We start from the raw sequence: 26,720 nt of genomic DNA on the forward strand, positions 1-26,720 counted from the left end.
TGTTTCTAAAATTTCAAAAGACTATCCAGGAATAAGGGGCATTTTTATGCAGTCAAAAACCAACAAGTACTCATGTCAACATACATTTATTTATTTTTTGCATACATACAACATAAACTGCTTCATACATAAATGTGCTGTCTGCTGTGCACATAAATTATGGAACATTGGATATTAATGTGAATTACAGCTCCAAGTTTTCACTTTAATACATACAGAATATGTTCCACAACACAGACTCTTAGTTACTATGGATTATAGCCATAAAAAGGGACACCAACCTCACAAAAGGAGCATTTTATTTCCTATAAAATGTCATCTCGAACTGTGACATGACACAAAGCGCTGGCTAGTCACCTACTGTTAATGCAGATACAGTATCTACTGCACACTTTGAATAACACAGATGCATTTTAGAGATGACACTTACATGTAAGCAGAGGCAGCCGATACACTTGCTTACATAGAGAGCTACTGCCTTCATTGCAGTGAATGAAGATTATCTTTGCGTATTTTACAAGTGTTTAAACAGAAAGCAGAAGCATTAGTTAGGTGGCGCGTTCTTAAATCTGATGTTCATCTTTCATGAACCACTGTAATGCTTTTCAAATAACATAATTCCTGAAGGCTGGGGGAAATGGCATGTGTCGAGGCATGGTACCTGTTGCTCATCCTTCTGCAAATCTATTGCTTATCATCACCGTCAACGTTAACGCTGACTAACAGCAGTGAAAAAGTGAAGTAGGTAGTACAGGACAAAATACTGACACATCACCTCTGACAACACACACACACACACACCTGAAGAATGGTTACGATATCAGTGAGGCTCAGTCATAAAACACCCTCAAACAACCAAGGGATAGATATCACATGTGGATCAGAAAAAGCTGAGATTTTGACACCCAACACTCAAATCAAACTTCTGTCTGGAATGTGGGCCACACTGGAAATGTGTTCTGCTGACGCATCTGGGTCTGAGCAGAGTGTGTAGTTCAGTCTAATGAAGTCAGTCAAGATGGTACTCAGAGTACTCAATTGTACAGAGGCATTCTTATTTAGATGGAGAGTGGCATGAGACCCCCCCCCCCACGAAACAGTCCTGTCTTGTATTGTCAACATTGCTGCGTAACAGCCTGGGTGTAGCCTCTGGCAGGCTGAGGGAATACATACACAGCTGCTGCCAGGAAAAAGTGAATACAGTAGCTGTTAGTGCAGAGCCTGTAAGGAAATACACCGCTTATACTCAAAAGGGAAAAGCTCCGGTATTCCACTCTTAAGTCTGTACACGCACTCACATCCAAATACAAACACTGTCAAACACGATAAGAGACGATTATGCACTTCAAACACATCACTTCTCACCACAGTAACATTACGATTATTCAGAATAAGTTCTATTAGAAATAAGAAGCATTTTAAACAAAGACTAAAGTGGGAAAAAAAAGTGCCCTCTTGTTGATGCATGGCATGTGCTTGCTGCCATGAACACAGATCACATCCTCTTTGTACTGTAACACACACACACACCACATTCTTTAATAGTTTAGTGTGATGCTTTGGATGAATCAAGAAGGATCAAAATAACAACAACAAAAAAAAAAAGCCCTCTTATGCTCACTCAGTCTTCAGGCTCAACAGCCAGGAGCGCACACGCAGTGCATTTCAGTTACTCTATGCAAACCACTGACACTGGTCAACACACACACACACACACACACACACACACACACACACACACACACCCAATTATTTTCCATACTGGAAACACACATTTATACATAACTTCTATGTATAGGTTTTGATAGAGGGCTACAGAATATGTTCAGCTAAGCGTAAGAAACCTGAATGAACAGAGAGAAAACAAAATGCATTTCTATCCGCTGGATGAGATGATATTAAAGAGCATGGCTCCCTGGGTGAGCAGTCACATTAACTGACCTGTGCTGTCTTTTTCCACACTGTGGCTTTAGCAAGGAGGTGATGACAACCTCCAGTGCAAAATAAAGTACATTCATGATAAAAGCAAGCATACCATGTAATGCTATAATTTTTTATCTCACATACAAAAGAACAGAAATAAAACGTACAATTAACTATATCTGCAAATCAAAGAAAACTGCTGCGGACAGCAGCAAACATCGGGGCAAATGTAAACCTGCAGTGCATAACCTTCTGTGACGATACTGTGAAAAGTAGATTAGCATCAACTCCGGCGAGGAGCTCATTCAAAATGAAGGATATGAACCGTGGTGTGCAATTTTAAAAGTTACACAGATTTAGGTAAAACTTCACAGGCAAGTGCAGCGTGGTGCACGGCCAAGGAATATTTTGATATTGCACAAGTGAATACACAAATGATTTGTGCGTATAGATATACTTTGATTAACATACTGTAGACACAGGCACATGTTTGCTGCCATGAATAAAAAATAACGGTCAGAATGATTCTTAGTAAAATAAGTGTTAATATCCGGGAACGTAAAGTCAACAACACACTTTTGGGCTCATACTCTTCTCATCGTACTGCTTGAGATACAAAGCCTTTCCTGTAATTCAGAAGGGAATTGGTCTATACTTCTTAAATACTGTCTCTTTTGTACATACACACATATACACATTTATCATAGATCTATACATATCTGGATATGCCCTTTACATATGAACTGTGATTCTATCTTTCCATTGAATCCCTGGGGAATAAGCCGTTGTCAGTGGGTCCCTCTGGGAGCTTTGGGTTACTGGTTGCAGTTCTATTTGGGATGGGAGGAGAGAGGGTCGGGATTGCTGCAGGCATGGAAGATAACCACTCTGGTTCTAAATTAAACACAGAGCTGGAAGGCTGCATCTGAGTTTGGGGCACGAGGGAACTGGAAGGAAAGACTGGGTTTTGTGAAGTTTTGCTTGGAGGTTGAAAATCATCATCGAAAGTGACCCATTGCTTAGCTTGCTTTGCTACTGGGCCAGGTGGCTGGTGTCGAGGCGCAACGGCAGGTGGAAGAGATGAGGGTGCCACCATGGGTAAAGTGGGAGGAGGAGATGGGTTAAGGGCAAGAGGGAGTAAAGAAGCAGGAGCAGGATTAAGACTGGATGATGGTCCAAACAGAGACATGGTCTTTTGGAGTTGGGTGGTGGGTACAGCTGCAGGAGCTCCTGTTTGAGCTGGGGTGGGTATCAGTGGTGGAGTAAGAGACACAGTTCTCTGAAGGTTTGCTGTTGGAGGCGAAAGCTGAAAAGTGAAGTCAGGTGTGAGCGGGCGCCGCTGCTGCTGCTGCACCAGTGGGCCAGTGAAGGGGTTGGTGCTGCTGGGTCGGGCAGGAAGTGGGTCAGCTGAGAAAGGGTTGGGGGAGGCGCGTAGCGTCTCCTGAGAGCGACTGCGAGACGGGACCGGAGGAGGAGGGAGCAGCGTCGAGGCAAATGGTGACGGGGTGGAGAGTGAAGAAGAGGAGGATGAATCAAAGGCTTGCAAATCTGCTAGAGTGGAGGACTGGTGGGAGAAGGATGATGGGAGAGTGGTGGAGGAAAAGACAGTTGGCGTACGCCGGGAGGATCCTCTGGTCAGTGACTGGGTGGTGTGCCAAGAGGATGAGGAGGGCAAGAAATCAGATGTAAGTGTGTCAAAGGGGTCGGGCTTCCATTGTGCTTCTCCTTGAATCCCATTCAGTCCGTTTGTCTAAGAAAGGACAAAACAAAGAAAATGCTTCAACAACAAATGCACTGTGAAGATATGAACCACGCACAATTATGACTGGAGTACTTAACTATCAAATGAACCATATATTTTGAAACAAATGTTGACCCCTTGGTTATTCCTTGTAAACAAACTTGACTTGAATGACATTCATAACACAACATTGCCAAAGCTTTTTTTCCCCCTCCAACTTGTTTCCCCACCCATAAATGGTGTGACACGCACGCACGCACGCACGCACGACTACAAAAAATGGTTAAAATAAAACAAATCAAAGGAAATGTCAAAATAAATTCTGATGTCATTGGATATGAGCTCACTCAACATCTGCAGCACAGTGAACCCATATGAAAGGACAAGTGACAGGAAATGGATAACAGCAAGCATCACATTTTCATCTGTTTTTCTTATTTTCCCATCCTTCTCAAATCTTTTATGGTTTGATATGTTGACGGACAAAAGAAGTAAAAACAAATGACGCTCCGCTTTATGAGCCTAACACACAAACACAAAAAATATGCAAGGCCTTATAGGAGAGCAAAACATTCAGGTTTGGCATTAAAGATAAAATCGATTACAAAATAAGAAAAAGGGAAGTTACTGGGTTTAATGTATGAAAGGTTTTAACATCAGGACTGTGCTATGGAGGATGAGACAAAAAGGTGGTTTAATATCAAGTACCTTTCACCCTGAGGGCTTCTCCAGCTTGTGAAAAAGAGACAAATGTATCAGAAAGAGTAAAGCAGAAAGAAAGACAAAGAACACTCAGCTCATCTGACAGAAAAGGAAGCAGAAAAAGATCTTTTTCTATTTTTGTAGTCTTTAACCCACAGCAGTTTCATAAGTAGGTGTACAACATCTTATTTAATTAACCGGAGTTCAAAATCTGTCAAAGCGAACCCAAACAGCAATCTGGAAAAATAATCTCACTGTACTAATTAAATAAGTGTGTGTTCACTACTTCCAATAATTAAATGAAAAGAAAGTTGGCAACTACCTGTGCAGCTGGGGCAGTCTCAGACTTGGCAGCGTCAGGCGGCAGAGCATGAGAGGAGCGGGAACGTGGTGGGGGTTTAGGAGAGGCTAAACTCGGCTGAGGCCCGGTGGGGGCGGCAGCAGCAGGTGCAGCAGAAGGACCTGCTGCTTTAGGGGCTGGCGCTGGCTGTGGCTGGAGAGGAGCTGGAAGTGTGGGCTGCATTGGAGGTGGAAGCTGAGACTGAGCTGGAGGGGCAGCTGGCTGAGGCTGCATGGGAGGCTGCATGGGTGATGAAACCTGGGGCTTCACTGCAGGTGGAGCTGCAGGAGGTGCTCCTGAGGGTTGAGGACCTGAAGAAGTGAGGCAAGAGTGAGGAAACAGAAAACAGTTAAGGGTTAAAGTTGCTGTGTGACAACAAAAGACTTATTAATCAAATTTCCAGGTTTATTTTTTTCTGTGTATAATTAAATTAACTGGCCATTTGAACCCCTCTAAATGTAGCCTCTGTCTGAGATGGGCTGTTTTAGCTCCCGTCTCTTTTAGCTGTCCTTCCTTTGAGCCTAACATGTCCTGACTGGCTCGCAAAAGGAACCTGCCCCTCTAAGACTTTTGATCCTTACAGAAACAAACAGTGGTAGGTGGATTTCACCAATTCATCTTGTTCTTTAATCAAAATGGCAATTTATTAAACACACCAGAAGCTGTTTTAGTTTGAAGAACGATTTTGGCGACAGTTTTCACATTGGAATATCTCAGCAATGCCCCACTATCGATAATACAATTCATTAACCTCTATGAAAACGTATTTCTTTACCCAGAGGCAGGTCAGCTGGTTTGGTCTGGGCACTGGGCACAGGTCGTGGGGCTCCAGGGTGGGTATCTGAAATAGGGTGAGGGGCCCCGGGATGCACCTCTGGAATGGGCCTTGGTGCTCCAGGGTGAGATGGAGGTGGTGGGCGAGACTGAGGTGTCACACTGATTACCCCGGCTCGAGGAGGGATATTCTGAAGGGTGAAGAAAGAAAAGTGAATAGAAATTAGGAGGTGGGCAAAATTTAAAAAAGAAGAAAAAAAGAAAGAATGATGATAAATCTTAAGTATTAAACTCACTGGTCTGGAAGCACCTCCTGGTCCAGGTGCTCCTGCTGCTGTCTGCCCTCGACCTGAGAGACAAACAAACTGTAAGATAATTTGTTCCAAACAATACTGACCATGCAGGGTGTGCCCTGTAGGTTGAGATTCACAGAACAGGGACTTTTAAGATTAATAAGTTCAAGTTAAAGAAAATTTTAAAGCGGCACTAAATATCATTCGAACAGACTGCAAACTGACCTGAACCTATGACAGACCAAATTCCCTGTGGCTGACTTCATAATTAATGATGACTCAGTCATTCCTGAGCTGCAGGAGGTCTGGGAGAGAGGCAGGCCTTGTTCTGTGAGCCAACTGCTTACCACAGAGAAAGCATACTCCTCATCTTTCACTATTCTCTTCTTGAGCTCCTCTCAGAGCCTGCAAACATTTTCTCACGCCACTTGGATGTCTGTCTCTGTCTAACTAACTCCGTTAACTATACAGTCACCCCTGCCAACCACACGCACCCTTAATGTAACAGAGAGATTTAGCTAACCAGAGTCACCATACAAATGAGTCAGGTCACCAATAGGCTATTAATCCAAACCCTATCCTCCAGCCCAGGACAGGCGTATTTTGTATCAGGGTATTAACACATACCCAAGTAAAACACAACACAAAGATAAGCTCCCTTGTCTTTAATAGTATATGGATGCTCAGTGAAGCTTTGCATGCTATCAGGCACTCACCTGCAGCATCTGGCCGAGGAAGAGCAGGGCTTTTTTGTCCTTTGCAGCACAAAGGAAACCAAACCACATTTTGTTATACACAAACTGGAATAGTACTGATGGGATATACGTGCCCCCAAGGATAGTACGGTATAAAAAGCAGTAGCAAAAGCATATGCTGGCAATAATGCAGCAGTGCAGTGAAGCATGTGATGCTGTGAACACCCACCTGCCACCTCCAACTAATCAAAAGGGATTAGCCAAACTGAATTAAAGACCACCTCAAAGACCAAGAGATTTCCCTTCAACTCACATCATCTCCCCAGGTTTGACGACAACAATCAGACAACTACTCGTTTAGTCCGTAATGACAAAAGACACACTTGTCAGGTATCCTTTTCATCAGTATGTGCAAATGGTTTTTAACAAAGTATGGAACTCATGACCCCTGATTTATTTTCATTGTCCAACTTTTTATACAGTTGTAAAATATATTTCTAGAACCCAATGACCTCTGGTGGATGTCGTGTACTGCCAGTGAATATTAAATGGGAAGGAAGAAATATAACCTAACCTGCAACACATCTCTCTTTCTCAAACACGCACACACAAGATTAAAAAGAAGACTCAGAGTAAAACATCTGTAAATCATCAATGTCATAAAAAAGTCTAATTCACATTGATGACCGGGCGCAAAAATACAGGGATCTAAAAACAACTCGTCTCTGGTTACCTTGACTGGCCCTCCTACCAAGCCGTGGTTTGGGAAACTGGACACAGTCTTAAAGTCAAAGAGGGAAAACGATGTTTTGAAAATAAAGCACAGAAGGACACATGATAACCAATTTATTAAAACCAAAATTACTAAGTTTTGGTGTTGTTGAAACATCATGACAATGTCTACTATGTATATATATGTATATTACATACTACTCAGAAATCGAATAAATACAAGAAAGAGTAACCAATGTCTAAAACACTAAGAATACTGCAGGACTCACAGAGGGAGTACAGAGGGGGAGACACTAATGACTATATAAGAATTTATATCAGGGGTATCAAACATAAGGTCTTGGGGCCATAACTGGCCTGCCAAGACTCTAACCTGTGAAGGACGTCATACATTTTTATCTTTTAACCACGTTTTAAAAAGTTTCACTGCTTTTCTTACTGATGAAGACCGCCACCATGGCCATTCACAACACATCAACATAATAAATTATAATTAGTAATGTTACACATTTACTTTTCAGAATTTACGCCCAAAGATTCATACGGACAGATTTCTTTCACTTACCACACCAGCATTTCATTATAACGTAGCAAAACTGAGACAAAATGTTGAAAATAAAACTTCTTTATGCTGACATAAATCACTGGTTTCACCGGTCTGACCCATATCGGATCTAAATAGGTTGTATGTGGACTGCAATGTAAAATGAGCTTGACATCCCTGATTTGTATCAACTACAAAGAACAAACAAATAAAAAACACACACACACACACACACACACACACACACACACACACTATGGAGAGTACTGGGAGGATGCACATTTAAACTTGACCTAAGTGGTCTTCAGCACATTTCAACTGACAAACTTCATAAACACAGTTAATTTTGTAACTGCTCCCTGTAAACCAAACAGATCCAAATATCTCATTTCAAGTTTTCATGACACCCCAGCTGAAAAGCTCCAGCTAAATCCACAGTCCATCCAGATGTGTGTGCATTCATTAAGGTTCAGGTATATGTTGCATTAGTGTTTCAGCAAAAAAAAACATACATTTGGGAGAAAAATATTGTGTGTAAATTAAACTTAACTATAAGCCAATTTAAAAAAAAAATGCATTTAAGTCTGAGCAGCTCTCAGTTAGCAAAATTTAAAAAAAATTCAGACTATATAATGTTAAGTTATATATCTGGTGTTATTTGCTCAAGAGCATCTCTATGACAGCTGAGCATGTATGGCCAGTAATTATTAATAAGCTTTTTGTAATATGTTATTCCTACAAAGCTTGTTTGTAATTAAACTCTAGAAGCAAAATGATGACAATATTCAATATTTACATTAATCTGAAATCTCATAGCATATTCTTGTTTTACAGCACACACACAGACTAAATGTTCCCAAATCAGCACCGATTCATTGCTCCTGTCTGCGTGCAATTCAAATGAAAAACAGCATCTGCTACATCCAGTGCTTACACACATCAACTGCACAGCAATCACTTTACCTCCAGAGTGCCTTCTAATTGGCTCAGGGCTCACGCCTCCTTTAGAAATAAGGCAAAGCATGCGGGAAAGTGAAAATGTTAGCATCTGCCTACATGCCATACAATACCGGGGAAAAAAATTAAACTACAAATCCAAATTCAAATTAAAGATTTATTTAACAAATTTTCTCCGCATAGCTCTAATGGAAAACAGCACTTGCTAAAAGCAAACGCTTACGTAATGTAAGCATTTAACTACATAGCAATCACTTTACCTCCAGAGCTCCTTCTATCTGGCAGAGGGCTCATGCCTCCTTCAGATATCAGGCAAAGCATGGAAAAAAGGTGAAAATGTTATTATCTGCCTATATGTCACAAAACCAGGCAGAATAATTTAAAAAAATATATCCAAACTTCTAATTAATGTTAATTTTTAGCTGCTTATCGATGTATAGCTGGCATATAAAACAGTGCCTACTGCATGGAATGCTTAAGCAACCTAAGCATTTAACTGCACAGCAATCACTTTACCTCCAGAGTGCCTTCTAACTGGCAGAGGGCTCATGCCTCCTTCAGAAATAAGGCAAAGCGTGGGAGAGAGTGAAAATGTTAAACTCCACAATGCAATACCAGCCAGAAAAATCAAATCTACAAACTTCCACTTAAAAGTGACATCTATTTTCTCTAAGGTTGCCTGCTTATCTGTTCTTAAAAATCAGGCTTCAATGAAATGTATGCATGACTCCAGAATTTACTCTACCTGAAGGTGGTGGTGGGCGTTGTGGAGGTGCTGGTCTGGCAGGGGGGGCGTTGGGGCGAGGAGGAGGTGGACGTTTGGGCTCCAGGCCTTGAGCTGTGGGGGCACCAGGCTGGAAGTCAACAGGAGGCCCTGTGAGGAAAAGATATATATGTAAGAGGTAAATTTATTTATTTAAAAAAAGTAAGTAGATTAAGTGACATTTTTCCACATTTCCAAATGGGTCGAGAAAATGTATTCCTGCCCATTTTAGAGACATTGTGAAAACATGCACATTTTCCCCAACGGTTTTTATACAATTTCTTGATCTAACAAAGCATCTGTTTAGTTTGGACTTAAGAAAAGATTATGTTAAAAATGTCACTTAAACATCTCTCAAAAAGAAAACAAGTAGTTTACTGTAATATACACATCATCTGCCAACACTAAACATAAATTACATCATCACGTATAACATTCCCTGATATTCCTTCCTCAGTTACAATGGACTTCAATCTACTCCCACACATTACAAACAACAAAATTACAGTTTACATTCCAGCAGACACAGACCGCCATGAAAGCACTTCTTTACTAAGTGCCGTATTTACCTTGCGATGGTCGGGAGGGCTGTGCTCCACGGCTAGGTCTGCTGGGTGCAGCAGGTTCTCCATGGGTGGGGGAGGGACAGGGGCTACTTCTGGGAGAAGGGAGAGGGGAAGATCCAGGGCCAGTCCCTGCTCCAGGCTGCAGGTGCTGAGGAAGGATCTCCTCAACCTCCTCGTCCACATCACCTGGTACGGGACACAAGAGGGCATGAATTAATAACTGGAAACAGTGCCCTACAGCCATCATTTATAGTGCACATTTTTCAGGGTAAGGACTGGGATTGCTTGGCAGCCATTCTTCACCTTCCATGTCGTAATCATCATCACCCACGTCTGTATCTTCAGCAAGCAGGGTGGAGCTGGCAGATGTGGGAATGCTTCCACAGATCCTCTCCACACTCATCTCTTCCTCCAGACTCTTGATCCAGCCTGGACTCTTCAGACGGATATCGATCACCTTGCCAAGGACCTTAAATGTAAACCAGGTGATACAGGCAAGGCAGAATAAAGAGAGTAGTTACCACATACGCCACCGACAAAAAAGGGTTGATAGACATTTATATGAGAGTTTAATAGTGATTTTAAATGTTTTGTCTTTTAGCTTTGGAATAATTTTATACTCGTGAAGACTTACAGTGGAAGCACTGAGAGACAGAGCAGCTAGAGCAGAGTACCCTTCCAAGAAAGTCACCCACATCTTCTCCTCAACGAACCTGTCCAAACAAGGCCACTGTCAATACACACTAACCATCTGAAGGTGATATGCCTGCCTCTTTGTATTAAGATATCAGGCTCACCTAATGAGGATAACTTCTCCAAAATTAGCAAACTTTTCCAGCAGCTCGTCTATGAGTGCATCATCAAAGTAGTCGTCAGGCCCGGAGGAGCAGAGTGACACCAGAATGGTCCCATCTGGAGGCCCCTGCCGGGCAATGACATCCTTGTAGACCTGATGCCGAGCCTCTGGGTCCACTTCTAGGATGTCCACATCTATCACTGCCACCACAGGCCTACAGATAGATACAAGGGAACGCAGGTCACTCCAATGATAGCGGCACTTGATTTACAAAAAAATGCCACATTTTAACCACCTCTGTTTCTAATCTATGTGATGAGATAGTTTAACTTTACAAAGTTTAATCTAAACCTTCACACTTCTATGCATGCTGTGAGTTACCTGTGGTCTGAGGTCTTCAGCTCAGCCCTTCCATAGTACTTTAAAGTGCCAGGGCTCCAGGTTTGTTCTACATCATCATCACTATCTCTAGATGAAGAAGCTGCTGCTACTATATTCATCTCCTGGGCTGTAAAAAATACACAAATATATATCAATGCAAGCATATCCTGAGCTCCTATTTCTATTTTTCCTGTGTTGCTTTAGAGATCTGTAATAAAAGGGAAAAATAATTTGGTTTAGATGGGTTATACACACTGACTTTGCATCTAACCTGTTTTGTCAAAGTTCCACTTTCTCCTCTTCCAAAGTATACGGTCAGTCCAGGCGGGCGTGCGGCACTTCTCACTGGTGTCATAGTCTTCTGAGAAGAGGTCATACTTATAGGTGGGGGCAAAATCTAATTTTCCCTCAATAAAACCTCGAAAGACCTGTGGAAGACATTTTTAGATTAATATCTTCATCACAGGATCTTTTTTGTAATCCAAAGTACATTTACATGAAGTAAGAGACCATACTATACAGTCATTTCATATAATTAACATTACAACACAGAACACTCAATTTTTTATTTTTTTTTTTTACAAACCAAAAGTTTGATATCATAAAAATCACAACATAAATTATTTATGTAAATCTGACATATTGCAATATATATTGAAACAGTGAAAAATACTGCTCTGCTGGTATCATCACATTGTTAGCAGATGTCCAGGCTCAGTCCCACAAATTAGCAGACACTCAAACATGGATGCGTAAAGTATAACATCTGCATAATTATGCATGTGTGCTGTAGGCTTTACCAAACCGGCATTCTTCTGGTCCAACAACTGGTCCCCTGCTGTCAAGGCATCCCAGTTCTGCTGCTTGATGAGATCTTTTACTTCCTCATTAGGCAGACTTATACGATAGTTAAAGTCTCCACACCAGAACACATAATCATGTGAATACAGCAGACGGCCCTGGAGGGTAAGATTTCTGTTATTAAGCATTTAACTTAGACAACAGGGTGTTTTCTTGACTTAATAATGTTATGGTTATTACCATGGGGAAACTGAGTCTGCGTGTGATCTCATTGTAGTCGTCATTCCTCTCTTTGACCTGTGATTGGCCGGCAGCAAAGTGGGAGCAGACGAAGCAGATGCTGGTGGTATGGAACAACAGGCGGATTGCCACACCTCCTTTATTACCTGTGGCGCCACCCATTCCAGTTTTTACAGTATCAACAGCTACATCCCTGGAACACAACGAATATCAGATTACATCTACTACCATACACCCCTAATTATATAACTACTAATGTGGTTTCTGTGCAGCTTATACCTGATAAATGGTGCATGCTGTGGGCGGATGAAAACAAAAAGACACACTCCCACCAGCTGCTCTGAGGCAAGCAGCACATACTTGTGGTCCCGTGAGATATTTTTTTGGAGCTCAGCAGCCCACAGCTTCTGGTTGGTAGTACTGAGACAGGAACAAAATGAGGCATTACAGTGCAGATGATAAAGTTAACCAAATTATCATGTTAACTGTCTAACTGTTAGAAAACCCTCAAAGCAGTTCATGTCATAGTTCTGGCATTGTCTAATGACCTGAGCAAGTTTTAGCAAACTCAAAACTGTAAATCCGCAGCCATTGCTGGAAACAACTTTTTTTTCTACTTTATTTTTCACTTTTAAAGCAATCAGTGTATCGTTGAAGCTTATATTTCTTATCTTCAGTTTTTTAAAGGAAAAAAAAGAAGCTCTAGTGTTGTTGTAATAACTACGAGACAAAGTTCTTTAATCTTAGATCACGATCTTGCACACATACCTGGCACTGACAATGTTTCCCGCATTCAGTTCAACCATTTCCTCGAAACCGATGGCAAAGATATCTATGGGGTTTGTTCTGCTGTCTGTAAAAAGGACAAAAATCTAATTAATGATCCATAAGTGTAAACATTCTAATACCTTGATATATTCCATCATAAGAATATGGAGGTAGTTTCTAGATTTCAATAAATGTCTTTTAACTACACGTGCATTATTTCAATTTTAACTAATAAAAATTATGTTGGCATAGTATTGCATAATTACTGTAGGAACAGCAAAAGTGATTAACTATACTGTACCTACAGGGTTCGGATAAAGGACAGCAAGCAAGTATATAACTGTACAAGTTAGTCAGAAAATATCAGCATCTTAACATTTATACCATTAAGTACCAGAAAAGGAGCATGAAAATGTATTCATAACAATCCACCTTTTCTAGAAGCATTAATTACAATTTATTGTACTTTCTAAACGTTAAATGATCAGATTTAGATGTGACATCAAACTTATTTTGCCATTCCAATTGGTATCTCAGTTTCGTGAACTTATATAAGCAGTAACTTTTCATATTTAGTATAGACATGAGAATTCTTCCCATCTAAGGGAAAAAATGTGCAAACTGTCAGAAAACAAACAAACAAACAAAAAAAAAAAAAAAAACCCACCCAAATATTTCTCTTACCCAATAAATCAAAAGATATATAAATATATATCTGTAGATTATATATACAAAAAGTCCAAAACACTGACATACCCTGGAACTCAGGATGTCCTGCATTCTTTGGAGCATCCAGCAGCCAGTCGTTGAGTGTCTGGTTGCGGAAAGCAATGCTTCGAAACTGTTTACCCCCATTGACATTCCAGGTACCGATGCAAACACGAATCTGCTTGGGCCTTGTGTATTTATGGTAGTTCTGACACATTCCCAACAATACTCTTGGAGATGCTGCAGAAGGGAAAGGATTTGAATTAAAATGTAATTCTACAGTTAGTTTAGTAAGTTTATGTATATATGGACGGCTGCACTCAGGGTAACAAAACTAGAATGGGAAACGCTAACCAAAAGCAACAAAACCAATGGAAAGGTGGTATTCATATACTATGAATGAAAACCACAACAATGTCATAAAACATGGGGCATGGGAGAAAAGGATGCAAATCAGAGCTTGTGCTGAAATACAACAAAAGGTTCACATAATCAACCTTGGTAATGGTTCACTGCTGTCTGTAAAATTCCACTTAAAGGCGTGTTACATTTCAATGCAAAATTAAAAACATCTTTTTTAAAAATTACAGTTTAAGAAGCCTGATGATATGCAACAGATAGTCAATTAAACCACTACCAACACTGGTTTTCAAACAAATGAAAAATAAAAAGTAAAACAAATTATAGGACGAGGTTATGACAGGGTAGAAAAAGATCCATCCACTGGTAGCAGTCTGCCAGTTACTATACCTGATTGTAAGACAGGTTCAGTGACTACAATTGTGTGCGAAAGCAGAGAGGGAGAGAAGGGAAAGAAGTGTGGGTTAACCAGCGCTGTAACAGTTAATACCGGCAAAGCAGTCAGTCAGGCCGGAAGAACGTTAATATTAAGCTTCCCACTTTAGTGACACAGTAGCTTTTGGCTAACAGGGCTATAACATACAGGAGCATACAGAAAACATATCTAAGCAAATAATTTTCTCTTGATGGCAGATAAATAAAATTATATTATGAACATTAAAATGTAACTATTCACCCCAAATTTTAGGCAAGATACATCCACTAATCCAATGAACCCCCCCCAGCATTTACCATAAAGACTGGAAGTGGTGAGCAAAGCCCGAGCTTTGTCTGCCAAATCACTGTTGAGTGTGGAGCCTAGCCTCAGGATATCTATAGCCTCCTGCTTTGAACTGTCAAAGAAGTTGTTCTGGATGGTCCGAGTCACAGAACGAGCTCCATCTTTCAGCTTCCCCGCCTACAATAACGACAGGTATTCACACACAGTGCAAAAAACAATTACATAAAGCCACCTTAATTTTTAACAATGCTCTCATTTGGTGTGAAGAGCCTGTACTTTCCGTTCCAGCAACGGAGAGAACAAAAGAGGACCACTTCAGAGAGATCAAATGAATACAGATTGTGACAGAAGAACTTTAAAATGTCACTGACTGATGCGCAAGACCGTTTGATTTACAGACACTGATAATCTAGACTGATTCCTTCAGGTTCCAAGAAGATATCAGACAGTGCCCGATGATCATTCATTTTTTTCTTTTCATATTTATGTAAATCAGTGATGAGATCTCCATGGAGTGTCCACAGCAGGTTTTTCTAGGACAGGGAACCCTCAATGGCAATACAACAAAGAAATAAACAGAGGTCTGAACTAACCCTCAATCATCATCACCATCCTCATTTGACCCAGACATGGAAATCAATAATTCACCACGACGGCTCAAAACAAAACATCAACTATCTTGTTAACTTACCACACAGGTAGAGAGGTCCAGAGGACAGCCGAAAGAGACAGCACACAAGAGTTAAGAAACAGAAGCACACAGTTCTACACACAGAAGATCAGCTGTCCATGCAGAACTGTCACTGCAGGTACTACATGCCCATTATTTATATTACTTACTAAGTCCATACTTGTATTATAAACTGTAATTTATGCTTTAATATCCAAGTTAAAACTAACATTTTAAAATTGGATCGTTCCTATTTTTAATTACAGCTTTTTATGCTTCCCCCTCTGTTTATATACTAGAATAAACCCATCTTTGGTTCGGTGCATGTCTATCCAGTAACATGACTGCAGTTCAGACATATCAAATGTAGATTTTTAATATTTAAAAAGGTCACACGCTTTAAATATTAAAAGTTGTGACCTATGTAGTAGTAGTAATAAAAATAATAATAATAATCATCATCATCATCATCATCATCATCATCATCATCATCATATATCCAGAAGCAACAATTAAAGATTGCTGGAATATGCTGTGCTTTATCAGGTAGGCCATAATCTGGCTGCTGGCAGGGAAATTGAAAAATTATTTGAAGTGCTTCAATTGTGAATTACTGCTAACCTGCGTATCGTGTGCATTTTTACTGCAGTAAAAGTCTGTACCTTGGCCTTGCCATCCAGGGCCCCGGTGCCTGCATAGATCTTACTGACGGAGTCACCATTAGCGGACCACATGGTCCTAAAAACCTCTTGAAACCTGGCCACCAGCTGTGGTTTCTCTGTCAAACCCATTTGTTCCAACTGCTTAGGCAGCATCTGAGGAAAGGAGGGTGACAGGGGTCAAACTAAAATCCTCTTTAAAGACTACAGGAGCAGACAAGCTCAGCAGTACTCTTACCTCGAGAGCAAAAAAAGCTTGGACACTGTTGGTTCTATCCAAACAATCCAGGCAGTTGGTCCTCATAGTCCCTCCCTGAGTCCTAAAACCACACAATAAAGAGTTATTGCAGCTTTTTTTCCTCCCATCATGTACACTTAAAACTTTCACTGGTGACAATGGCATAATAAAACACCTGTCTACACAGGGTATCATTAAAGGCATTTAACTTATTAGTTTACATAGTGCTAAAATTGCTGCATGACTTGTGAACATATCATGAACAGAAGCTTCAACTCAAATAATAATCAGATGCAACTAAAAAAAACAAAAACAAAATTAAAAGGTACAACGGAATGTTTTGGGTTTGATTTTTTGCATAAATAAAAGTGATTCTGTGTTTTAACAGTAACAAGAATTTTTTTTTTTTTTTAAATCCATCCTCTTCCACTTATCCACTTCAATGTTATACAGTAGATTACAGATCGCTCATGGGGTAAGAGGTCGGGTACGCAGGCATGCAAGCACCAATTTCTCACCTTAATATCCCAGTTTCTCCAGAATAGTAGAAGAAACCACACTCTTCTATGAATTTGTTGAGCTGGGGCTTGAGGACACTGTGAAGTTTGTCTGCCTTTCCACCTTTCACATTCTGATGGTAGTCAAAGTTCACCATTTTCACTGCTGAAGCATGTTCTGATGCTTTCAGGTGACTCTAAAATGGTGAGACAGGTAGACTTCCTCAAAATCAAATCTATTGCAAAACTATTTTGCATGTAAGGTGTGTTGCCTTAACTGAAGGGCAAATTAATTTGCATTGCAAATCATTGACCTGAATTCTTGAAGCATGTCATAGTAATGTGTGAACATCCCGGTCGCATAGTCAGAAACCATTTTATATATTTTAAACACAAACTCAGCTCACTGATGACATCAACAGCATTTATGGCAATTAACCCTAACATATGACACCTTAAGTCCCAACATTTCTAGCTGCTGCAAAACATGTAACATCTTTTGCATTTGCAGCTATATGGGGCTTTATACTTCATTAGGTAAACTTCCTGTGTGGTTTGAGGGCAACTACAAGACCACAGAAAAAGACAGGGTTCGAGATCTTATGATAAAGGGTAAAAATAGAGGATGCTATGGTGTGCAAATATGTAAAATAGAAACAAATGAATAATGCTCTTTACTGACTCATTCACCAGAAAATACAGTAAGAAACTGAGGTAGTCTTTCTTGAGCAGCAGTACCCACCCACTTGAAATATTTTTCCCTGCCTTTATGGCGTGGGCTTACGTGGACACAACAGAGAGAATCTGTTTGAACACACATAGCTTACTGCTAGTGTATTTTGGAATGTCATCCTCAGATAAATATCTCACAGCACATCACTGTTAACAGACAATGTATTGACCTCTCACCTGAAACGCTTTGCTGAGCATGTGTTCCCCTTCTTTACTTCCAAGCAGGTTGATTATCACCTGCTTACCATACAACCGCCTCAGTGCAGTAAAGTGTCTGCAAAACACACAATCTGATATAGTAAGCACTTTATAAAAATGACATTAAGCACATTTATCTTATCCTTTACAAATTTCACTTAAAATAAAATAAAAAATTCATACTTTGTAACAATAATTAGGACAGACAAATACAAATGACTCATCTATGATTAAACACCAACAGCCTAGTTTGCATCAAAAGTCCTGTCACTGTAGCAACCTTAACACACAACTCTGTGGCGTACTGTTGTGTTAAACGATGCAAACGCGAGCGCTTCACCCACATTTGCAACTTAAATGGGACCTGTAATAAAAACTTATTTAGAAGCAGCGTATGAATAAATAGTCTGACAACATTAAACTCGTGCAGCCCTCAGTTCTTAACAACAACACTGATAATACAACAGCAGCAGCAATGATGAGCCTCTTTGCACACTGTGAAGTGCAAAGTGGCAGAGTCGTTACTGAGATTGTGAAAGAAAACGTGTTCCTAGTGTCCAAAACGGCAGCACTGTTCCTGTAAACACTAGAAAAGCCTTTATTGAGAAAAAGCTCGTGGTAGTCCTTCATCAAAGCACCTGATCAACAAACTAACGTGAAGAAAAGCAAACTTTTTAGCTGCTCAATCCACCACAATCTGTTTTACACAGCGAAAAATTGAGGCTGTGACTGAAAACTGATGTGAGTAACTTGTTATAGCTTTGCAGATATTGACAGATCTGAATCCTACTGAACATCTATAGGAGACAAAGACAGTGCTCTTTATCACCACTAAACACCAAAAGAGGGATTCTTTTATAAGAATGGTGTTCAATCCCTCCAGTGATATTTGAGAGAGTTATGGAGAACTGCTGAGGTGCTGTTCTGGCAGCATCTGGTGGCCTAATACTTTCTAAGACACTTAATATTGTCTGTAGGCCTCTTATCTTAATGTTCCTCACAGCTTAAGATTTATATATCCACATGTGGCTCAAATGTTCTCAAGCTGTTCAAGCAAATGTTCAAAGCTGTTCTGAGCTGCACTCTCTTGTTCCATTGTCACTTGTAAGGCCTGTTCCTACCTTTTAATCTACCTTGCCCCTCTTATGAGATTTCCTCTACAAATGAATGCGGGTAGAATCCAGAAAAAGGACATTTCTATCCATGTCAACCAAAAGCCTGCACAGGACCTTAAAGCCTGCCTGGAATTCTCTTCTGGTTATTTCTTACAAGGGGGTTATAATCTTACTATAGCTTGTCTGTTAACACCACTGTTAAGATATGTGCTGAATTAAAAGTGATATGTAAAAGCTTTGACTGCAGTCATATTACCGGTAATGGAATAGAATACATGTGTAAAAGCAAAGCTTTTACAATGACATTCTTGGCTGCAAACAAAAACTACCGGTAACCAGATATCACAAAGGATGACTCATCATCCCTTAGCTGAATAGATATTAGAAAGATTAGCAGCCCTGACAACTACTTAGAGGGAAAAAACAAATAATGTGTTACACAGTACTAATGATTTAAAGTCTAATATACATTCATATTCATAACTCCATTAAAATGCTCCACAAAAAATGAGTAGAATCCAAAAGATCTGGAAATCAAAGAAGTGCTGACAGAACTCTGTAAGACATATCTGCTGGAATGCACAGTGAATGACATGGCTACTTTGAGACTGGTTGGGTAGCTGCTGTGGGCTGATAAGAATGGAGTTCATACTAGCAAGGTGTAACCCACAGATTCGGGTCATCATTTTTGTTCTTGATGACCTGAGTGTATGCTTCAGCAACAATGCATTGAGCTTAAAGCAAAGGAACTTGCAGCTCTGTTCTGTTGTTAACCCTACAGCTGTAACAAGCCAGTTCACAGCGTAATTCTAGAAAAAAGAAAAAAAAGTTTCATTTTATAAAGACTAAAGTCAAATTGTTCTTACTGGGAAAAATCTTAACTTATTTAATGATTATTAAAACATTTGCGTATGTAAAGAAACATTTATTTTTAGCAGACGGACATTAAGACATTGAGAGCAGTTTAATTTTTCACTTTTTTGATATTTAAATTTAACCAAAAAATGTTTGTATTTAATGAGGCACAAATAAAGATAGCTGTCAAGAACAGGCACACACACACTCATTAATTGAAATAATGACTTCCAAATTGAATGAACTACCTGTGATTAATGTAAACCACAGGTTATCAAGGCTGATGGCTAAATAAGGGCTACTAATAAACCAACCTCTGAGGACACACTGCAATTAATGTCTTCTTCACAGACCTTAATAGTTTTTCCTCTACTGTGACGAGTACATGAGATATACAGGAATAATATAGCATTTCCTCTGTGGTTCAGAGGAGTGGCTATCTGTGGTAGGCCAGATAAAGCTGCAGGAAACTGCTACACACAAAAAGAGCTGTGCACACAAAACAATTTAATTACCTTTCAAATGCCGGCGCATTTGCCTCAAATCCCCTTGAGAGTTTGACACGATGAGAACCAACCTGGAGAGACACAAGTCACAGTGTCCTTCTTTGGTGAAAGATACCAAAAAAGTCTGTTTTCTAAACACACACACATTGCAGATGACCAGAAAACCCTATGATGACAAATGGATTTCGGAAAGAAAGTGTAGACATCTGAAATGAGGAAACGAGCTCTTAATAGGGCCCAAAAAGAGAATTGCTTAGGAAAAGAGCAACATAGGTGCAAAACGGGGAGATTTGTTCCAACAAAGACACTGAGCAGCAGATAAATGATACATTGTAATTGATCAGCATTTTCCCACATTTAGCCTCTTTTTCTCATATTAATTCTCATTTTGAAAGTATGCTGATACTGAGCAAATCATCAGTCTCATAGGCAAACATGACCACACGAGTAGACCTGGATAGGCTTTGCAAGACATTGGCATTGTGACTGTACTACGCAAGTCTCTTGACTCTGCAGAGCATGTCTCTACTTGTTCCTTTGTTATCCCTACCAATTTCTGCCTCACTCTGAGTTTACATCTTCTCTTCTCATTTGTGCATGGTGGCTCAGTGGTTAGCATAGCAAGTAGTCCTGGGTTTAAACCCAGGAAGGGCCCTTGCTGTGTTGAGTTAACATGTTTTCTCTGCTTATGTTGGTTTTCTGTGGTTTCTCCCACCATCAAATAACATGGCATCTTAAGGCTGGCTATCTGGGCCCAGGACACTCTTGCAAAAGAGACTCTTAGTCAGCAGAGTTTTACTTCCTGTATAAACAAAAGTTGATTCTCTCTGTGTTCAAATATTTCTCTTACTGTCTGTGACAGCTTGTTAAAACAAGAAAAAATACAGCAACACTCCCTCATATTTCAGCTAGTGACTCAGGATGCTTTCTGTGTCTAAAAAAACTGTAGTTTCTCTGGAGATAGTACTCGGTAATAGACCTCAGTATTGACTTTCATTGTGTTGTGGAAGGTTTTTACTTCCCTAAGAATCTTATATTTCCCTTTATTCTGCAGTGTGTGTTGAGCTTAGAATTAATCTGCTTTGTTTGCTTCTATGCACCAATGTGGCCGAGCCTGGGCATGTGTGGAAGGGCTAACATTTTTGCTCCATGCTGTTGTCATTTGTCACTCCTCTCTTTCTCTACTGTTGAGCAGGTCTATGCTTTGCATATTTTATAACTTCCTGAGATGGCATCTGAAACTATTCAGGTTACAGCTGTACAACTCAGACCTGCAGAATAACTGCAGTCAAATCAGTTTTCTTACTTGCTCTGAATTCAAAAGCATCTACTGTTCTATGCAACGTTAACTAAATAAGCTTTGTCACCAACTACAGGAAGAGTTTTTTCACATTTCGTCTACTAATCTATAAAGCAGTAACTTATTAAGTAAACATTTTCAAAATTATTTAGAATTAACTAAGAGGGATCAACCAATCATTTGAATGATTTACAGCCTTAATACTACACTACAAATATGATTTGTAGACTAATTAATATCTATGTCTAATGTGCACTAACTGAGAAAAAAAATAAATCAGTAAATTTTACCATTGATAAACCAAATGTACAAAACCTGCTCAGGAGATATTAGAGAGTATGAGGAGGAGAGCTTAAAAGCCACAACTGGTGGGGATGAAGATCTAAGGCAGTGCTTTAAAGCAGGAGGACTACAGTTTTGTCTGAAAACAACCCCAAGCCCAATACCCAGTGTTTTGACCAAACCAATGACTTTGTGGACTGAATAGGTGATTAATTTGGTCTTAGCTTTTTTTAAGAGCTCCTGCAAAATTGAAAAGCTCTGTCCATATTATCAAATTAAATACTCATCCAGTTGCCTGGTGAATATCAGCGGACACAATGAAGGGAAGTGCTTCGGGAATGTTTTCAGATCAGGTTCTCTCACCTGACCAAAGATGTCTGGGAGCTGAGGAAAACAGAAGAATGCCCTTTACCAAACACTATCACTGTCATTAACCTCCCCCACATCTGATCTAATATTCCAGACTGTGCAATGTCAGGATAAAGGGAAGAAAATCCCACTTGTGTTCTTTGTGATGCAAATTAAATATGTGATTCCACTTCCTGATCAAAATATCAAAAATATTTTTACTCTGTACAGATACTGAGTATAGGAAGAAAATTCCATCAAGGGATTCCCTGATTTCCACAGATATCCTTTGTCATTGCACAGGGGAACACCTATCTGCAGTCTGAAAGCACCAGCACCAGCAAAGCCAAAAAAACACAACACAAACAAAAAGGTTATACCAGGTGGAGGTTCTCAGCCAGTCTATTAGGGTGCCGATTCTCATTCAGTTGCAACAAAACACCCTTAATGGACTTTTTCTGAACACAGCAACAAAATGTGTTAAAAAGTGTGTGATAAATATATGCACTCCATTCCCTTCACACTGTCTTAGACAGACACATCTGCCATTTTTAAACAGTAAAACTTTTTTTGGCTTGTTCTGCAAATGACCAGTGCCAGTTTCATCAGTTCTTTAATTCACGCACACTGTTCCAGCAAGCCAAACTGAGCCTCATCTATAACTACAGCATCAATGATAATAATGACCAGCTTTTTAAAAAACAAACAAACAAAACAACCCCCCCCCCCCCCCCCCAAAGATCAGGCCTACTTTCATTTTTTTTTTTAACTGTGTGGCTTAATATAGGAAAACCACAATCAACAGTTGTATGGGATACATTTAGCTTTCATTACCTGGATTCCCGGCTGTTCCCAGAAAAGAGAAATGGACCCACGGATCTGTATGAAGGATGAGACTTTATCATCCAGGAAAATAACCTGTTCAAAACAAGATTACAAATTTGGTTTAGTGTATAATGTAACATTTTATGAAAAGAAATTAAATCCTAAAATAAGTAAGATGGGAAAAAAACTAAACAAAAAATACACATTGTATAAAACATCCATCTGCATAGGTGTATACTCGTGTGTGGTTTGTAGCTGAATTTTCAGGAAGCAAACGTAATGTAAAGCAGAAATCATAAAACAGACTATGTGTCGTTATAGGGCATGAGCACAACCTGTCAACACATGTTTGATCCTCAGCTTTTCCTCAGCTGCTTTTTTTGGAAGTCGAATTTCCCAGAGGAACCCACCCGAGGGATTAATAAAGTTCTATCTTATCTTATCTTATCTTTTACGGTGTCATTTTTATGGCAAGTATAAGGTTCCAAAAACTTTAACAGATTTCACCTGCTCAGTTTCCACAAAGTTGGCCACTTGTCCATCATCATTTGTTCCTCGGACATTGAATCGCGTGCCAGCACGCTCTGAGCTTAAGCGTGAGAAGATGCATGCCTTGGCTTGTTTGTGCCCTGCATAGATGGTCCTGATCTCCACACCCCCACACATCAGCCTCAGCAGCCAGTCGTCACAGTTTACACCGTAATGTTTTAGGTGCAGATGCAGAGATTGATTCCTAGTGATTCACAAAGTCAGATGTAACCGTAAACACAGAGAGCAGTTTTGCAAATCACAAAAGTTCCCCATATCACAAAATGAGAAAAACCATAAATTATAGCATATCTATAATGTTGGAACAGTAATGCTTTTAAGTTCCTACCAAAAGAAGCGGTTATCTGTAGTGTCTTCTATGATTCTGCGATGTGCATTAAGACTCAAGTCCATGCTGACTCCAGTGGAAGACCAGGCAAAGTAGAAATGTCCTGAGTTTAGGACCTTTCGCACCTCAGCAATTCGTTCCTCATCTCCTGGATCATTCTTCAGTGATATAAAGTCTGTCTGCGTGACCCTGAAAACTTCTGAATCCTGCACCTTGCCCACAGAGCTACAGCCTGTCACAACTACAAGACTGTGGAGCATGGAGTCACCTGTGAAAAAAAATGTGAATATGAAAAAAAAAATTACCATATTTAGTGCACACCCTTCTCTTATTTCCAGTTTTCATATTGGTTTTTTTTTTTTTTTTTTATTCTTTGACACTACTAAGATATCTTTCCAAGTTCAAAATAATTCTTTATCTTATACTGGGTATGGGTGAAGCTCCTCAGTTCATTCACTATCTGAAGCAAGCCATTTCAGCTACTCTCCTTTAAAAGGACAAATTCCCTTTAAGCCAACTATCATTTGATGGGCTAGCAAACAAACAGACTGAACAGCAGGTGGGTGGGGCTGCTATGCTCACAGCCAGAGTTGTGTGCCTGATATCACAATATGAAGGATATTCTCTCTTTCTGACATCATGAAGATGCAAGAGTAGAAAACAAATTCCTGGATATCAAATGTTTAGAACTTGATAATCTGACCTCACTGTTTAAAACACAATTTTAATATTAGCATCCACAACTGTAACATTATATATATATGACAGAAAAAAAGTATTTTACATCCACTATAAAGAAAAGAAGGAGAAGCAGTGCTGGAGTGTTAAGAAAGGAAATACAGAAACATTACAAAATTAAATTCTGGACAAAAAATGGTTAAAATCGCAAGCCACTCAAATCACAGCTTTAATCGCTTACAGTGCTTTTTTATTGTTGTGATAACAAGAGCCTTGAAGGGCACATGGAGGACATGAGAAAGCAGCTTAGAAGAAAGCAGCAATGGTGAAAATAATCAGAGCAAGTTCACAGTCAATCAGGAATGGACCCATCTAGGAGCAACAAGCAAAACACATTCTCGCGTCTTACCAAGGTTTAGGCGAAGAACACCCAGAATTCCATAGGCATCTACTATCTTGGTATATGTGTTTTTAATAGCATCCTTCTCTGCTGCCGCTAGAAGACAAACAATGGCAACAAAATTTAAGGAAAATATTGCACCACCTTCCTTTGAAAATCATAGCAATATATCACATCCACCACTACACAATAAGGGATACTCATCTTTTAGTTGCATTGCTTTTACAGCTTCCTTATTTGGTGCAATGGCTTAAAAAGAATGTAAATCATATCTTATTATAGTATAATCAAACAAGATGCCTTACACAGAACAGCAACAGCTGCTGATTCAAACATGAGGCATTCCTCCCTGGCCCTAGTTTCCACTATGACACTGTAAGGTGGTGGGTCCAGCTTGTGGTAAATACGATATCCCTTGCTGAAGGCCATAATTGATCCAAGCTGGAAAAAAACCCTATGTTATTACCTGGAAAACAAGAGAAATTAAAAAAAGAATGACAATAGATCAGAAAAGAAATATTCTCACATAAAACACCTGCAATTTAATGACGGTGAAAGCATCAGAAAGGTGACCTCAAATCTGATCACTTTTTTTAAAAAGATGTCTGGCTCAATATCAAAGTTATTACAGTTTGTATAGCTAACAGACTAAACCAAAGGTAAAGACATAAACGTTTCCATAATTTTGCAACACTCTTATTGTGAATTTAACGATTTCGGGGTTTCTTTTATTTATTTTTTTCAAATTTCTATTTAAACTCATAATTAGGCAATAATTAAATTCCCTAATCCGGAAAGGGGGTAAACTTGCATTGCGAAATCCGAAGCTTAACGTGAGATCAAGTGCAGATGCAGCTCAGGCCCACGCCTATAATTAACTAATATAAAAAAATTAGTACTGCAGGTAACTCAAGATTGCGAGTATCAGGAGCACTGCGACTGATAACGGTACTTGACAGTTAGGCCGGGGGGGGGGGGGGCTTAAATACCATCCATTGGACAGTCACGACTCCGTAATGCAACGGCAGAACAAACGCTAACGTTCACCAGCGAGGTAGCTCAAATGCTAGGTTTTGTGCAATCCTAGACCGACAAGTAAAACGACAGATGACAGTATAAAACGAAAGTAGTAGTAGTAGTAGCTGCCTTTAACCTCTGCAAAGCTAACTGGTAACGCTAGCCAAGTTAGCTGGATGAATCACAGGGATAGCTATGATTCGCTAGCCTACAATATTTTGATGGTGGCACTTATCTGCATGTCCGGGGTGACAAACTGTTACTATTATATACATTTAACAAAGTCGGCCATGTAAAACATTTACACGCAAACATAATTTACATTTCTGCAATTCTTACTACCGACCGGTTTTTAAAGAAATTATGTAGAAGTAACACAATTTATCTGGTCTTACCGTCTCCCCCGCCGGGTTGTAACTCCGCTGTCACAACATAATCCTTCCCGGTGTGTTGCCAAAATGGTACATTCCGACGCAAACGTCCGCCTACCTCACGTTACCGTAATAGCCAAGGAAACGTAAAGCGCATGCCTTAGTACAAGAAAGGCATTGGAGTATGTAAATTAAACGTTTTGCAAGCGTGCAATATTTTAAATTCGTGCTAATATGCAGTTATGAACTACCCGACTTAAAAAAAGAACCCATGAAATGTTTTGAGCAATTCCACCTATGATTGACAGCTGCTTTAATCCAATGAGTCCAACAGAGAACACTGCCGT

At 39.8% G+C, this 26,720-nt stretch overlaps 1 protein-coding gene across 6 annotated transcripts; it reads right to left on the reverse strand.

Moving 5' to 3' along the window:
* Positions 1-70: 70 nt before the first annotated feature.
* Positions 71-26,637, reverse strand: synj1 (synaptojanin 1). Of its 6 annotated transcripts, none has more exons than XM_085420710.1 (30): positions 26,398-26,637; positions 25,291-25,451; positions 24,995-25,081; positions 23,908-24,175; positions 23,538-23,763; positions 23,040-23,123; positions 22,586-22,663; positions 20,285-20,346; positions 17,779-17,875; positions 16,891-17,066; positions 16,373-16,454; positions 16,138-16,290; positions 14,817-14,973; positions 13,773-13,964; positions 13,017-13,101; positions 12,528-12,668; positions 12,249-12,441; positions 12,008-12,166; positions 11,479-11,635; positions 11,208-11,334; positions 10,828-11,040; positions 10,665-10,743; positions 10,334-10,499; positions 10,034-10,216; positions 9,447-9,575; positions 6,490-6,528; positions 5,777-5,829; positions 5,482-5,671; positions 4,689-5,017; positions 71-3,673 (listed from the first exon to the last, which is right to left on the reverse strand). In XM_085420710.1, the coding sequence occupies exons 2-30, from the start codon at positions 25,412-25,414 to the stop codon at positions 2,675-2,677; spliced, it is 5,028 nt and encodes a 1,675-aa protein (XP_085276836.1). In that variant the 5' UTR covers positions 25,415-25,451; positions 26,398-26,637; the 3' UTR covers positions 71-2,674. The 6 variants fall into 6 exon arrangements, with proteins under 6 accessions (XP_085276836.1, XP_085276835.1, XP_085276839.1 ...); XM_085420709.1 differs by having other exon boundaries at positions 14,817-14,982; positions 26,398-26,636; XM_085420713.1 differs by lacking the exon at positions 22,586-22,663 and having other exon boundaries at positions 26,398-26,636.
* Positions 26,638-26,720: the final 83 nt, after the last annotated feature.

Source organism: Rhamphochromis longiceps, linkage group LG10 (assembly GCF_057381845.1).
Source record: "Rhamphochromis longiceps isolate RC_006_pf linkage group LG10, R_longiceps_female_GT1.1, whole genome shotgun sequence".
NCBI lineage: Eukaryota > Metazoa > Chordata > Actinopteri > Cichliformes > Cichlidae > Rhamphochromis > Rhamphochromis longiceps.